The sequence below is a fragment of the Mustela nigripes genome, chromosome 3 (genome assembly GCF_022355385.1).
Source record: "Mustela nigripes isolate SB6536 chromosome 3, MUSNIG.SB6536, whole genome shotgun sequence".
Classification (NCBI taxonomy): Eukaryota; Metazoa; Chordata; class Mammalia; order Carnivora; family Mustelidae; genus Mustela; species Mustela nigripes.
The window spans coordinates 33,504,008-33,518,852 of NC_081559.1; the positions used below are offsets into that span (position 1 = coordinate 33,504,008).

Consider the following 14,845-nt stretch of genomic DNA (forward strand, 5'->3'; position numbering starts at 1 on the left):
CTGCTATCTTATTTACAGAAGACAAGGGTTAGGGCAAGCCACTTGCCCAGCATGGCAGAACTCATCAGGGAGAAGGTCGGCCATTCTGACCCCAAAGAGGCACAGGTCCCTTGGTTCTCCTCATTAAATCTGAGGTCCATAGCTTTTCCCGCTAACACAGGGTAAAGAAAGCTCAGAGGATTCGTGTGTTGCCTGTAGACCCAAGGGCAGCAGGTATGAAAGTTTCCTGGAAGAGTTTATCCCCCCTGCCAGCCACTCACAGTCACAACTAACAAGCATCCTACATATAGAGATGTGTGTGGGATTGCATGTACTCAATAAGCAGAGAAAACTTGTATCTGTTCTGTCTTCTAAAAGCAAATATGGCTCATATCATGGATCTAGAAATAAATTTTCTTCTTTAAGGTGAAAGATGATAATTAAAGGATGATTCATGAAAAATTAAAATGGAAAGCATTACAAAATAATGAAAGGGAACATGCCAATAAATAACACTGATTATTATTGATAGTAGGATTAGGTGTGATTTTTATTTTCTTCTTTTTTTAAAAAAAGATTTATGTATTTGAGGGGTTCCTGGGTGGCTCAGTGGGTTAGGCCACTGCCTTCAGCTCAGGTCATGATCTCAGGGTCCTGGGATAGAGTCCTGCATCAGGCTCTCTGCTCAGCAGGGAGCTGCTTTCCTCTCTCTCTCTCTCTCTCTCTCTGCCTGCCTCTCTGCCTACGTGTGATCACTCTCTGTCAAATAAATAAATAAAATCTTAAAAAAAAAAAAAACATCTCAAGTACAAATAATATCATAGGAAACTGTGAACCACTGCGTGATTTAATTGAAAGGGCCCTAAAATGAAATCCCTTTGATGCTTCTTCTTTAAAGCAAAAAGAACGTTTTATGGGAATATTTTCACAACTCCACTTCAGAATTTGTGCACTTTCCTGATGTGGAAAATACTGTCACTCATACTCCTTCAGAGAACAGAGGGTATGAACTCAGTGCCTGGAATTATCAGCAACAGAAAAGATTTTGGGCACAGTGGGTGTGATGTTGGCTGATCCTTATAGGATGTAACAGGAGGAAACTTACATTCGTGATCGGATCATTCTCATTCTCCGTAACACAACCCTGAAGATTTAAGTTGAGAGCTTTACAAATGATCATGATTCTCTTGGCAGCTTTTTCTTCAAACGGTTTGATCACAGAGTCAGGTTCTAAAAGGTCTTTTTTCTGAAGTTTCAAGGTCTGAAAGAAAATGTTGAAGGTCTTTCTCAACGAACACCCATCACAGAAAATAAAAGAATTCTTAATCATAACACACACGTGTGTGGATCAAGTTCACATCTGCTTAGAAAGAATTCTGACTTACATCTATATCTGGATCCAGTGAGAACAGATTTAGCCTCTCCATATTTCGAGTTGTTTTGACAGTCTCTTCAGTTTCTGTGAGGTACTACGGAGAAAACTGTGTTAGCTCTTGGTAGCTAAGTATCCAGATACTTACAGCTCGGCCCCATCCACATGGGCAAGAAATTGTTCCTTATTATTACACTGTTTTAATATCCTCCATCAACACTCAGCAAATCTTATCAAAACATGCTTTTAAGTGTTGTTTGTCTTAGTCTAAATCTTAAAATACAGCATTTCCATCTTTTTCACGAAAGCAATAACTAATAAGTAATTCAAATTTATTTGCATAGCAAAATGTCAGCTTTATTACTTTTGCGAAGTCTGGGTGTAGGCTGTTTTCTGAAGACTCTGTTTCCTCTGGCGTGCATTCACAAGTTATAGAATTATCCAGCGAATCTTGAAAAGATACACCAAGAGAAGTTACCAAGTAATACTTATTAATCATACATTACTCTAGGCTGTGACATATCAAAACTGCATGCGGGGTGAATATTAGTGAGCAGATGCCTTCATTGTACCTTGGCTGTAGGACTCTATACACTTATAAGATCTGGACCTGGAAATCAGACCTCCTGATGGTCATTTTGGGATTCTTTCCATGACACCATCCTGAGCCCATAAGAACTCTTGATCCTTCTAATACTACCTTTATACCTGGGGTTGTCATGGCTTACCTCATCAATGCATACTGAAATGTTTTATACGTGTATACATTTTTGATAATTCTGACTCTCAGGCCATCAATGTCAAACTTGCATTCTAGCTTTGGTTAGTTAAACTCTCTAAAATTCTGTAAACATTGATATTCTTGTTGATCATTACTAAGTAAATCATGAATGTAGAACACCCACCACAGTATATAGTAGTTGTGTTAAAGTCAACCTCAGTTTTCTTCCTCATGACCCCATGCCTCTTTCATATGATATTTAGACTACTAGAATTTAGAGACTCTGGTTTCTAACATCCCACAGTGCCGGGCAAAAGGACTTAAAATAGTTTTCCTTTGGGAGGAGCAACCAACTCTGAAGGTAAATTTGTCTTTCATAGGTCACATGTCTACGACGCAGGGAGAGACCTGTTTTTCTACCTTTCTCATCCCCTGTCCTTTCCTCTCTCTTGCTCTCTTTTCTTTGCGTAGAATGAATTAGAATCTTAAGATGTAATAAGGATGGGAAAAAGAAAAGTTTTTTTATCTTATAAAGATCTTGAGTACTGTGCAAACTTTATGGAACTGTCACATATAAGCTGATCTCAGTATGGTCAAAAAGCATTCATGAAAGATATCTTTCTTCCTTTTTTTAAAAATATCTTTCAACTAAAAGGATGTAATATAAATTTGTCTTTATATAATATCATCTTAGTTAATTCAATCCAGTTAAATTAAATGCTATGAAACACAACTACCCCATCTACATGAACCTCCCATCACACTTGGGTACATTTTAATACTACTGACAAATGACTTCTATCCTCAAATCATTGCCAGTAAACTCAAAATCATACCTGTGTGTGGTGACCCTCACTATTCACTAAAAGTCAAGATTTAGGTGTGATTTTCTGGAGCAAATAGCTCAGGGATGGATAAGCGGGACCTGACAACTACCACAGTTACTAGCAGTTTAAATGAAGGCAGATGCATGGGTCACACTTTACAAAGGAAGGGAAGTAGAAGTGGAGGCATCTGCTCTCACCCAGCCCCAGTTCTGCAAGCTCTGTGCTTCTCCTCCCCTGAGAGGGCCCCTCGGGACTGATTTGCAGGATGCGGTTCAGGGTGTGGATCCATTCATCCATATCTGACTCTGTTTCCGCCGCCAGGACAAAATAGGTTAGGTCATTCATTTTCAATTCAAAGGCATATTTTCTTAATCTGTTATTCTGTGGTATAAAAAGAAAGAAAGAAAGAAAAAACACAAGATAATAAGTCTTAGAGAGTGAAAGACCTTTTTTTATGGGGTCACGCTTCCAAAGCGGTTCCAGGCAGGAGAGTAACATAAAGATCAAGAGAAAAATTTGGCTAGGTATGAATTGTTTTGTTTGTTATTTTTCACGGCTTTTTATACAGATAGATATTTTATTTAGGTTTTTGTTGATTGGATGAGCATGGTGCTTCAAAATTTCTTCTTCCGATACCTGTGGGAATATACTCTAAACTTCAGATGGTTGATTTGAGTTTCTACCTTCACTTCTTCATTCCTGTGTTCTGTCCACTACTCACTCCATTTGGGCTTCTGGCCCTGTCATACCCCATGACAGCACTTGTCATGGTCATTAACAAATTCTATGCTGCTATATTATCCAAGGGACATTCCTTTCTTTGCATCTTCCTGACTTTTCAGTTGAATTAACATGGTGGCCAATTGCTCCTTCTTGAAATCCGTCTGTGTCTGGTTTTCATGACCACACTCAATTCTGGTTTTCTTTCTTTTTCACTGGCCACCACTTTCGGTCATCTTTACTGGCTCTTCCTTAACTTGGTGACATTTAATTCTGACTTTGGCTTTGCCTCAGACTCCTTTTCTCTCTCATCTGGTCCAATGGCTTTAAAAGACATGACATCTGGACATTGGGGAGGGTATGTGATTTGGTGAGTGCTGTGAAGTGTGTAAACCTGGTGATTCACAGACCTGTACCCCTGGGGATAAAAATATATGTTTATAAAAAATAAAAAATTAAAAAAAAAAAAATAAAAGACATGACATCCACGTGACAGGGCACTCCATTTCCTTCTGTGGCTCTGGCTTTTCCATCAATCTCCAGATTTTTCTCCAACCTCACATCTCTACTTCGCCTTTGGTGATGAACCCATGAGGCTTTGCTCTAGTTCCTGAATGTGCTCCTGTCACAAGCTGTGTTGCTGTCACAAGGCCCGAAGCAGCCCCTCCCCTATGCGTATGCTTGCACACAATCAGCACCATGTTTGCCCCTCATCTACTCAGGGTAATCGTAGTCACTCTTCGGATCTCAAATGAAGTTATACTTCCTCAAGTAAACCTTCCCAAATTCCTCTGTTAGGACAAGGTTCTTGTCTTCCAGGGCACTTAGTCCAATTTGGAATGATATACTAACTCATTTTCATTTGTCTGTTTTGACCAACATGTGTTTCCCTCATGGCTGCATGTAGGAGGGCAGGGCCGGTTCTGCTCACCATTATACCCTGTGCTATTGTAGAGGAGGGTTCAGGACCAAGTGGGCTCAAAATAGTCACCTTTTATAATGGAATAGGATTGGTTCCTCTTCTTGGGGAACTGACATTTGTAGGGAACAGTGAATGAAAGGAATAAACAAACTGGAAAACAGAGATCTGTGCTGTTCAGAGAATGAAAATGGGCTAAGGGGTTGAGTAGCTACTTCAGACTTCTGAGTAGCTACTTCTTCCCTGGAAGGGGCATCCAAGTTGAAATCTGCCAAAAGAGTCAACTGTTCCAACGGGAGAAGCCCACTGAGAGTGGAGGGAATACAGGAGCAAATTACAAGAGCACTTTCCTAGTCCATTTCTAATTCACTTTCAGGTAATTCTGATACAGGTAATGATCTCTTACCCATACTGCTAGGAAACCATTAGGGCACCCACAATTTTAACTGAGTGAAGGCTACATAACCAAGTAAAATATAAACAGGAGACGAATAGTAAGATGAGAGTATTGCCATACTGTGAGATTATGGCTAAATATCAAAGTAAAAAATTCTTTTTGATAATTCTTGGTGGCAAGAAAAAAACAATTTTTAATAACCTTCTGTTAATATCTTCTTTGCAATGTTCTCAGAGACTATCCTAAAATAACTTGTTCCCTTCCACTTCCACAGTATCATGATTACTACCACAAATATGACACTTACTAAACACTGGTTATCTAGATGCCAGGTACCATGCTGGGCATTCACAGCCATTATTCCACTTAGTCCTGTAACAACTCTGTGAGACAAATTGTATTATTCCATTTAACATAGAATGATATGGAGACTTGGGGAGATAAGTTAAAATGTGTTTGGGATTCTGCAGGTAACAAGTGGCAGAGAAGGGAAATGACCTCTATGTACTCTAATACCTACTGAGGTTACCCAGGAGCCAAGATGCTATTCTCCTTCCCTGCCCCCTCCTTGGCAAACCAAGGGCATACCAAACGGTCATGGCCTGGGATCTCATAGATTCTCTACATGCTGAGAACAGACAGGAGGAACACATATGGCTCAAGAAAATAAAAAATTCAGGCCCCGAAGGAGAAAGAATTAGCTTAAAAAGTAGCAGTGATTCTCACTGTAGAACTTCATAGCTTAAGTGCCACTTTCTAGATTCTTTCAAGGACAAACTCTTGGCTCCAGCTCATGCTTTTCTGTATTATCTTCAAGTATTATTATCTCTTTGCCTTGTAATGACTCACTTGCTGGCTGGCTCTTTTAATAGTCTGTGAGCTGGAGAAGGGCAGAGGCTGGCTGGTTACCCTCAGTGCTCAGTGCTGTGATAGCATTCATTCATAAAGTGCTGTCTATCGGGTTCATGGGTTGTGCTGGACAAAAACAGACAGTCTCTACCCTGCCAGAACAGGGGAGACAACCAGTGAATTACACAAATGTGAAATTGGAAGATCTGTGAATGTGTTGAAGATGAGGTATAAAATGAAGGTATAAAAATTCTTCTTGAGAACAGGAATCCTATTGCAACATGAGAATACTGCTATTCTCCTAGGACCCTCTGGGTTCTGTAAGAGCAGAAGACAGGCTGACTTTGACTGATAAAAGGCCAGAGATGCATTTTTAGATCATTTTGGTTGTAGTGTAAACACAGTGGAGGTTGCCAGAAAGACAGTTATGGCCCTAGAGTTTAGTGTGCAAAAGCAAACATTTAGACAGCTTCTTTCAGAATGCCAATTCTTAGAAGCTACGGTCTTCGCAGGTGGTGTGGGCAGACTCCCTCTGCACACCCTGCCACACGTGTCTGGAGTTCTGATGAAGGAAGTCCATAAAGCTATGTGCATTCTGCACCCACACAGAAGGTCTAAGGGCAAAGACAACTTGGCTGAGAGCAAGTATAAAAGAAGACACAGTTTTCCTTTACAAAACAACAAGAAGAGAAAGAAGTCAGAATGCTCAGAGTTCAGGACATGGCTTTGGCTAGAATATTGCTAAGTACAGCAAAATGCAAGCAAATCTCAGTGTTGTCTTGAAAACAAACACATGAAAGAATCTGCTTAATTAATCTCATGCTGTAAGTAATGTGGACAGGGAGATGCAAAGCTATGTAAAAACGTTTACATTAATTATATTAATTAAAATGGATTGAGTTGCAACCTGCTTTCAAATGCAGATGACAAGGAACTAAAAGAATTCTAGATAGAAAACATGACAAAACGTGGACAGAACTTGATTTTCTAAATGGCATTCTGTATTTCAAAAAAATTGATTATGGTTGCCAACTTCAGCAATATTTTAAAAAATATTTTGGGGGCGCCTGGGTGGCTCAGTGGGTTAAAGCCTCTGCTTTCGGCTCAGGTCATGATCCCAGGGTCCTGGGATCGAGCCCCGCATCGGGCTCTCTGCTCAGCAGAGAGCCTGCTTCCTCCTCTCTCTCTGCCTGCCTCTCTGCCTACTTGTGATCTCTGTCTGTCAAATAAATAAATAAAATCTTAAAAAAAAAAATTTTGTAAAAATTTGAGCAAAGTCTAACAAGCCCTTGTTTTTCTTCTTCTTCCTTTCTTCTTCTTCTTCTTCTTTTTTTTTTTTTTTAAGATTTTACTTATTTATTTGACAGAGGGAGAGATCACAAGTAGCAGAGAGGCAGGCAGAGAGAGAGAGGTGGAAGCAGGCTCCCCACTGAGCAGAGAGCCTGATCGAGTGGGGCTCGATCCCAGGACCCTGGGATCATGACCTGAGCTGAAGGCAGAGGCTTAACCCACTGAACCACCCAGGCGCCCCAAGCCCTTGTTTTTCAAAAAGAGATTTTTATTAGTGAAATAAATATTCCATTTGCAGCTGCTCAAAACCCAAATCATCTTTTTCTATTTAGGGCAAAATCGAACTACTTACTTGCAATGTAGAGGAGTTTATGCTGGGGAAGATTATGATGCCCTAAGTGGTTTCCTATCTCACTCTCTGTGATCTCTAAGATAATGGCATACAAAATAACAAAAAAGAATGGACAAAAATAGAAAATCCTTGAGACAGTTTAATAATCTCAAAATGCAACTGTTACGTCATTACAGCGGTAATCCAGAAATACTCACGTTCTTTTTGTTCTTCCCCCAGTTTTCCTGTATCCCTGAAAACAGTGTCCTTTGTGGTAGATGCAACTACTTTGTGTACTCAAGCCCACCACAGTCCATCTACACAGCTTGATAAAGATCAGGAAACTGGGGCGCTTGGGTGGCTCAGTGGGTGAAAGCCTCTGTCTTCAGCTCAGATCATGATCTTGGGGTCCTAGGATTGAGTCCCGCATCGGCTCTCTGCTCAGCAGGTAGCCTGCTTCCCCCTCTGTCTCTCTGCCTGCCTCTCTGCCTACTTGTGATCTCTGTCAACTAAATAAAATCTTTAAAGGAAAAAAAAAAAAAAAGAACAGGAAACTGCGAATATGCCCTAACACGCTCTGATGTGTCTCATGAGTGGTAGCACACTGTTTCTGCAATATTCATCTGGAAAGGTTCCAGAATAGATACTCCAACAGAGCCACCAAAGGCGATGGAGAACCAAATGTCAAAGGAAGTTATCCAAACAAAATACTCCATCATGCCGTTGTTCCAATGTGTTACTAGCAACTTCTGCAGAATTTTGCAGGAAGAAAAGAACGGTTTTAAAAAGAAACACATATGTCACATACAGGTTACTGGGGTTGGTGGATACCATTTATAGAATCTTTCCCATTCTCTGCATGTTTATTAATTTAATTTCACTCAACAAAAATGCACTAGGCACCTTCTATGTACCAGAGACATAGTGTTAGAAAATTTCAAGTAAAGCACTTGCCCTCACTGAACTTACATACTAGTGTTATAGAATGCCAGTAAACAAATAAGCAGAAATACAGCATACTTTACATATATGTATATGACTATATATAACATCATAAAGCCTCATGCCATGATACATGCAATTTATATTCTTGCATATGTTTTCAGAATCTATTGAGATATGTCCCTCTCTGTATCTGCATGTGTGTATTTCTTTTTTCTTTTCTTGCACATCCTCTCCCATAGGCTGGGAGCTCTTTGAAGACAAGAGCTGCATTTGATCCATATTTGGCTTTCCCACAATGCCTTGCACAGCAAAATTTTCAATATATATTTGCTGAAATAAACCCTGCATTTAAACCTCATGGCTTAAAATGATGCATGAGCTTATCTTTTTAGTGTTTCTTCTGTCTATGTGGCTTGCAGGAAAATAGATGTATGTATGCAGGCATGCCCACATGATGTAGGATGACTGACCATTTCCTTGGGCATCCTAATTTTTTTTTAAAAGATTTTATTTATTTATTTGACACACACAGAGAGAGAGACAGCAAGTGAAGGAACATAGGAGGGGGAGTAGGAGTGGGAGAAGCAGACTTTCTGTTGAGCAGGTAGACCAATGTGGGGCTCGATGATCAGCCCCACAGATCAGATCGGATTGGATCTGATCTGATCCGAAGGCAGATGCCTAATGACTGAGCCACCCAGGTGCCCCCTTGGGCATCTTTTGGTGCTTTTGGACGTTCCTCTACTTCAAACCTAATTTTTCCATTTACTAGCTCTGTGGTTTGGGAAAGCCACTCTAGCTCCGTGAGTTTTATTTTAATCCAGTGGGATAATAACCATGCATGTTTCATCAACTGTTGTCAAATAGCATATAGATGAAGAAAAGTATAAGTGTCATTCTGGTTTTTATTGTTTTCATCGGAAATGATGTTCTGCAGAGCCTGACTTTGTTAATGGGAGGTTTATAGGTCATACGTAGTTTCTAGATTTGTTTCCCTTGGCAGGTACACTCCATTTTCCCCTCCTAATTTGATTCCCTTTCTGTGGACGAGCCCAATATAGATCTGCACAGTCCACGCTGTGCCCTGTTGCGTGCACCTTGACCTACTTCCCTCGTGTGGCGGGCTGTCTGAGCTGCAGAATGGATCTGAGTTTCTAGACTTTGGTCAAGCCCATGAGGCCATTGTCTTTTTTTTTTTAAATTAAGATTTCATTTATTTATTTATTTGAGAGACAGACAGAGAGAGAGAGCACATGTGTGTGTGAGTTGGGGGAGGGACAGAAGGGGAGGGAGAGGGGGAGAATCTCAAGCAGACTCTGCACTAAGTGCAGAGCCCTACACAGGGCTTGATCTCATGACCTTGGGATCATGACCTGACACAAAACCAAGAACTGGATGCTTAACTGACTGAGCCACCCAGGGGACTCAAGGCAATTGTCTTGGAATCTATATCCACAAGTGGCAGATTCAGCACTGGGAGGAAAGGAGCAGTGTTTGGCAGCCTCAGTCCCATTTAAGCCTGTGTCAAGTGACATCAGTCATTATTAATGTTGAGGTAGGAAACCTAGCAGATGGAATTCTTGGACTATTCATTCATTTTCTTCCATAACTGTAGGACCTTGAGTGGATGGATGGGTAGGCCAGTAGATGAATGAGTATGAAGACTTTGAAGGAACACGATAAGATCACAGAGGCTTGAATATCCCTTCATATCAGATCAGAATGGAAGCAGCAAAAACTGGAAGTTCTGCTCCAGATTGGGAATGCACAGCATATAAACAGATCTAATATTACTGTTTGATGATATTATACAGTGGAAAACTACTGTTATTTTTTTTTCTTTTTTAACTAGGATCCAGAAAATTTCCACTCATAAACGTCACCAAAAATCTCTGAGAGATTTACTGGTTACGAGTCTTTCTCTACTTGATGTCACCCTTAAAATATATTTCTCAGAATTCCAAGGGCTATTCGTAGAACACAATGATATAGATTGAGTGTGAATGAAACAAATGAAAATGGCTTGTTTTACTAAGACTCTTAGGAGTCTGGACTTTCTTAGAATGACAGATGGTAGGTATCACTTCTGAGGTAAGGTCTTTGTTCCTCTTTTCTATTTTATTCAAGGGAAATGGATTATGATTCTTGACAAAATAAGTCTGACTCATTCTATTATTCATTTGTTCTGTGTTTTTGTGTGTATGTGTTTCATCTTCAGGGACGTTTTGTACCTGAGAGCTTGTGATAGCAATGACTAAACTTGCAGTGAGTGCATCATTGAGAATCTTCCTTTCAGTTGTAAGAACTCCTAAGTCAAAAAGAGCTATAAGCAAATATGTAAGAACCAGGATCCAGATACAAGGGGATAAGTAACCCAGATGTCTATCTTCCCAAAGTGATCTAAAGAAGCTGGAGGTCCTCCCCCTACAAAAGGCTACAAGGTCTTAATAAAGAGGAATAGAAACGAGGAGGTATAGAGCTGAACTCTAAAAGATGTAATGGATGTTCCCAATATTTGAATGGCTCTCTCCTGGAAAATGAAGTAGGATTATTCATTTGTGCTTTAATGTGTAAAATCTACTTGAGGAATCCCCCTGGCTGACCCAAAAGAGTTCATTACTCTTATGTGCTCCTAGAACAATTAACAGTAGGTGCCCTTTATAGCTTTTGTGACACTGTATAAGTTAGGAATGAGCCTGTGTCTCTCTCTGATTATGACTTCAGCAGAAAATTCGCAATGCTTGAGCAGAGTTCCTAGTATGTCAGAGGGACTAAATAAATTTGTTTAATGAGTGAATGAATGAACAAAAAATAAATGAATAAGTAAGCATATTTAGGTAGAAATTTCAGGAAGGTGAATTGAGTTTTTCTAGGAAGGCCTTTCCACCATTGAGTGACTATCTCTCAAAGTTGTGACCTTTATACTTAAAGAAAAGACTATCACCAGCCAGATCTGACCTTCACTGCTCACTTGCTCATACCCCTGACCTTGTCCCACATTTTTCCTTAAGCTCCTTTTTCTGGCATCTCTTAACTCAGGCAAAAGACCTGAAGGACACAGCATCCCATGATGGAAGCCAAGACAACTCCACAAGTAGTAGCTGCCTGTATGAAGAACTCCTGGAGCCCAAAAAGCACAGACCAGTTTGAGCTTGACCCCCCAACCCCCCCTGTGCAGATGGACCTTGGAGTGACCTAGAGTAACCGACAACTACTTCTTCCTCATTATAATATTAAAATGTATATTTATATTTACATAATTGTATTATGCATTGTAATATGTATTGTTTTATGTAATTTATGTAATATGTAATTACATTTTATGTAATTGTAATATATGCATTACATATATAATATGTATTAGTTACATAATGCATAATGTCATTTACATAACATACATTGTTTGTAGAGGCATGTTCCCTTATGACACTTGCATGATCTTATATCTGTCTCTACATTGACAAGGCTCTCCTTTCTAACATTCAGCCTAAGCTTAAATAAAGTAAACCCACTCATCCTTGCTGGGGAGTCACAACTTTGTAAGTTATTCCTCATTATCTTCATATTTGCTGCAAATGAAGTTTCTCTTGCATTACAACTCACCTGGTGTGTTTCTACCTGTGACTCACCAAGGAGTGAAATCACGTTAGTTAAAGACTAGGGAAGAATGGCTGAGGACACACTGTCTCCTAGATCCTTTTTCCTTTTTACCGATGAGGAACCTGAGCTCAGAGCTTGAGTAACTTACTCAAAGCCTCCAGCAGTAAATGCTGAAACCAGGATTTGAACGCTAAACCCGTGTGAACCCCAAGCTGTATTTTCTCCTAGGAGACACTCTCCAGCTCCAAGGCATCACTTAAACAGAGACCGAACCACAGCCCAAGACAAAATGGAGAAGAGGTTCCAATAGTGAAGGTCAGATTTGAATGCCAAGGTATTTGAATACTTGGTATTTGAATACCAAGGTACAACATGGAGTTGTAGGATTCTTTGAAGAAAAATATCATATCAATATGTATCTCTGCAAGCTTAATATGTAGCCTGGCCCACAGTGATACTTTCTAAAAGATGATAACGCATTTGCTAGAGCAAGCTTTGAAGGAAAAAATAGAAAAGAAAATATTTAAATTTTATTTATTCAATTTTCAATATTTTAGTTCAATGTCTATAAAATGTAATCATTGATCTTTAACCTACTGTTCAAGTTTTACTTGATATTTCTAAAGCCAAAGAGTTTCCTTTGCGATCAACAATGGAAAACGATCTTCACCCTCCATTTAGACCCTTATTGCCCTTTCCATATGGAAAGCTGGTGTCTGCATTAAAATGCAATTATCTTTCACTTCCAACCTAGTGCTCAGCAACACTTAATTAATTCTTTCCTTTTAAAGTTCAGCATTATTACTTTCTGGAGGAATTCCAGATTTTAAAAGATAAACCATCCAGAAAAAGGCTAGGCCTAAGCGACTAGAGAAAACTCCATTTTTGCATCTGCAGATCCAAGCGCCGCTGGTATTAATCCAAGACATGATCCCAACTATGGAGCAAGCTATGTGAATGCCTGTGGCTTGGTGGGAAGAGAAGGATCTGCTCCTAGTGGCCTGGGACCAGAAACACAGTCCTCAAGCTCAATGAGCCAGTATCTTCCTGTGAAATTCAAGAAGAGTTTGCTATAACATTTGGTTGCTTTAATTTTTATGCAAGAAGGAATAAGGATACTTATTTCATCAGAGCAAAAAGAATAAATGAAAGCAAGATGTCCCAAAGAGGTCTATGGAATTATTCTGCTTTCCTTTGCCACGGTGGTCCTCGTCACATTGAATACTAAGAAAGACAGTTTGAAGACCAAGAGTTCGCAGAACAGCATTGTCTATTAAAAGCACTGTGTCTTGTTTCTGAAATTAAGTTCTTGGGAATCAATATAATCCTTGTCTTTGAAGGAAACCTCCTTCAGAAGGAAGATGATGTATGTGTACACTGTAAATTTACTCTCTCATTATTACCCAATAATATAGTACTTATGTAGTATAGTGAACTATATGGTTTACATATTATCTTACTGAATTCTTTAGCTTAGTGGCTCTCTACACTGTAGCTACACAGGTGGTCATTTCCCCCCATCTTGAATACACCAAACTTGCTCTTGCCTCAGGACCTTTGCACTTGCTGCCCTAGTCATCCTTTAGTTTTCAGATCAAATAATTTCTCTTTGAAAATGTTTTTCCTCACTTCTGCAGCATTAACATTGCTTTCCAACCTTGCCATTTGTCTCTCTCCTTTCCACAGCTCTATTTATTTACTTTATTCCAGATTTCACCAATGGATTCCATTCTGTTGATTTTTTTCTTTGCTTATTTTCTGTTTTTCTTCTTTTATGGAAAGTGAGTTTTGTGAAAGCAGAAAGTGAGGCTGCCTTAATTTCCACTGAATCCTAAGGTCTAGACCAGTTCTTGGGTCATATCAGATACTCTGTAAACTCTTATGGAATGAATGACTGATGACTGGATGAATGCACTGTGATTAAAAAACCTGAGAGGGGGGAAAAAAAAAACCCAAGGAGGAGGAGGGATTTCCACTCACCTGTACCACACCTGTACAGGAATCCAAAAAGATGCAGCCTTTGGGTTCTTTGGATATTTTTTCATCTTTGTAAAAATTCATGATGTAGGAGTTATCTGGCAACTGAGTCAGCTGGAAGTAGCGCTTTTTGAAGGACTAAATAAAGGAAAAGATACACAGAGGTAGTGCCAATTGCCGTGCACCATTTGAGAAATTAGAATTTTTCCAATTCCTTCAGGAGGGCTACATTTCTAGGGCACTGTTCTAGAGAACAGCATCCTCCTTTCTCATAAATAAAATATGACACGAAACATAAACCTAATGCAAATGACTCTCCTCTGTGCTGTGACCGAAGGAGGGGGTGTCAAGAAAACTGGCAGAAACAAAGATGAGTCTTGATGTCTCCTTACCCGAACAGTAACGGTATTGTTCACGGTGCTGTTGAAATTCCCCTTGTAGAGCCACCCAGACTTGAAAACTCCGGTTCCTCCCGCTGCCCCTCCACCCTTAGATGATGAGTGGGAGGTGGTATCCTGGAGAAGAAGCACCGTTGGCATGATTGCAATCTTGTGAATCCCAGATCTTAGACCCTGCACTTAAAAATGAACCTCCTCTTTCTCTCGTTGGTTCATCTTAAATAATCCTGTTCCATTTCAAAACAAATGTGACTCATTTGGACGAAAAGTCCTTATGCAAGTAGGGCTAATCTGGTCAGAATGTGTTAATCTGGTCAGAATGTGAAATGCTCTAGTGAAAGACAGGAACTAAATATCCTCCCATTTTAAACATTTCACTTTCAACAATGTACTTACTTCATCCTTATCAGCATCTTCATGGTCAACCTCAAAGGAATGTGAAGGAAGTTTCTCTGGTTTGTATTCTGCTCTGGTATGAAAAACAAACAAACAGTTTCTGATTTGTCATTTGAGACATGGC

The 14,845-nt window shown here is 39.7% G+C and overlaps 1 protein-coding gene across 8 annotated transcripts in view; it reads right to left on the reverse strand.

Annotated features, from left to right (window-relative positions):
• Positions 1–14,845, reverse strand: part of DOCK10 (dedicator of cytokinesis 10) — a 269,317-nt gene that overhangs the window by 93,280 nt on the left and 161,192 nt on the right. For all 8 annotated transcript variants that reach the window (XM_059393595.1, XM_059393597.1, XM_059393600.1 and 5 more), the window contains exons 5-11: positions 14,722–14,794; positions 14,320–14,442; positions 13,931–14,065; positions 3,097–3,280; positions 1,716–1,801; positions 1,365–1,448; positions 1,085–1,240 (exon numbers count right to left, since the gene is read on the reverse strand). In XM_059393595.1, the coding sequence (XP_059249578.1) occupies positions 1,085–1,240; positions 1,365–1,448; positions 1,716–1,801; positions 3,097–3,280; positions 13,931–14,065; positions 14,320–14,442; positions 14,722–14,794 (841 nt within the window). The remainder of the gene's footprint in view (positions 1–1,084; positions 1,241–1,364; positions 1,449–1,715; positions 1,802–3,096; positions 3,281–13,930; positions 14,066–14,319; positions 14,443–14,721; positions 14,795–14,845) is intronic.